The following is a 1,267-nucleotide window of genomic DNA, read 5'->3' as shown; positions in this document are numbered from 1 at the left end:
GGAAAAACCAGAGTCTTCTGAGAAACACAGAGTTCTCCAGCTCTATAATTAGAACCCTCAGAGGTCCAGCAGGAACAGGAACAGGAACCGGAACCGTTCATTCATCCTGGGACAGTTCTCCGCTCCATTCACACCAACATTCACACCTACATTCACACCAACATCCACTCAGTCAGTGGTTAACTGGTATAACCCACAACCTGGTCAGTACCAGGGGAGAACCCAGCAGTCGGACCGAGAACATCTGAACGACCAACCCCGGTCCAAGAACTCGTCCACCGTGTGGCGCTGCTTTGGTCAGGTTCCTGCTCCAGCACCCAGAACTTTGTGGTTCTGGGTGACAGGAACTCGCTGCCTGTTTGTCCCCACAGTCCTTTCAACAGTTGGAGAACAGCAGCTCCAGACCACACGGGCTCTGGGTCAGACCCTGGGTCAGACCCTGGGTCAGACACTGGTTCTGTCACTGGTTCTGTCACTGGTTCTGTCACTGGTTGACTGGTTACTTGCTGCAGGAGGTCATCTGACCATTCACACCTACATTCACACCTACATCCACTCAATCAGTGGTTAACTGGTATAACCAACAACCTGGTCAGTACCAGGGGAGACCCAGCAGTCGGACCGAGAACATCTGAACGACCAACCCCGATCCAAGAACTCGTCCACCGTGTGGCGCTGCTTTGGTCAGGTTCCTGCTCCAGCACCCAGAACTTTGTGGTTCTGGGTGACAGGAACTCGCTGCCTGTTTGTCCCCACAGTCCTTTCAACAGTTGGAGAACAGCAGCTCCAGACCACACGGGCTCTGGGTCAGACCCTGGGTCAGACCCTGGGTCAGACACTGGTTCTGTCACTGGTTCTGTCACTGGTTCTGTCACTGGTTGACTGGTTACTTGCTGCAGGAGGTCATCTGAGGTCAACCCCTCCTCCTCCCCCTCCCTCCCCCTCCCCCACCACCACAGTGAAACTGGAGCCTGGGGTGCGTTTGATTCCCACTCTGATCACGTTTCCACCGGGGGGCAGCAGATCTGTTTGTGTGTTGTGACATTTCACTGTTAGATTTTTTTCCTCTGACTTGGTTTCCGTGACTCACAGAGAGGCCGGACCCGTCCGACAGGAGCTGCCTGAACGCCGGGCCCGGCTTCAGTGTCACAGCCTGGTGGCAGCCGTCCAGCTGGCAGTGGAATAATGAGGCAGTGTTGTTGACACCACCGCGTCCTGCCTGGAGCTGCAGCTGAACACGACTGCGGTCGCACCTCTGTGGAAACAT

The 1,267-nt window shown here is 55.4% G+C and overlaps 1 protein-coding gene across 1 annotated transcript in view; it reads right to left on the bottom strand.

Moving 5' to 3' along the window:
- Positions 1–1,267, bottom strand: part of ptprz1b (protein tyrosine phosphatase receptor type Z1b) — a 17,500-nt gene extending 16,233 nt beyond the window's left edge. Inside the window, 2 exon segments of the mRNA XM_017034054.2 lie at positions 212–506; positions 1,091–1,267. Coding sequence (XP_016889543.1) covers positions 212–506; positions 1,091–1,267 — 472 coding nt within the window.

The sequence above is a fragment of the Cynoglossus semilaevis genome, chromosome 8 (genome assembly GCF_000523025.1).
Source record: "Cynoglossus semilaevis isolate Cse_v1.0 chromosome 8, Cse_v1.0, whole genome shotgun sequence".
NCBI lineage: Eukaryota > Metazoa > Chordata > Actinopteri > Pleuronectiformes > Cynoglossidae > Cynoglossus > Cynoglossus semilaevis.
This window is presented reverse-complemented; position numbering and strand designations above follow the sequence as displayed.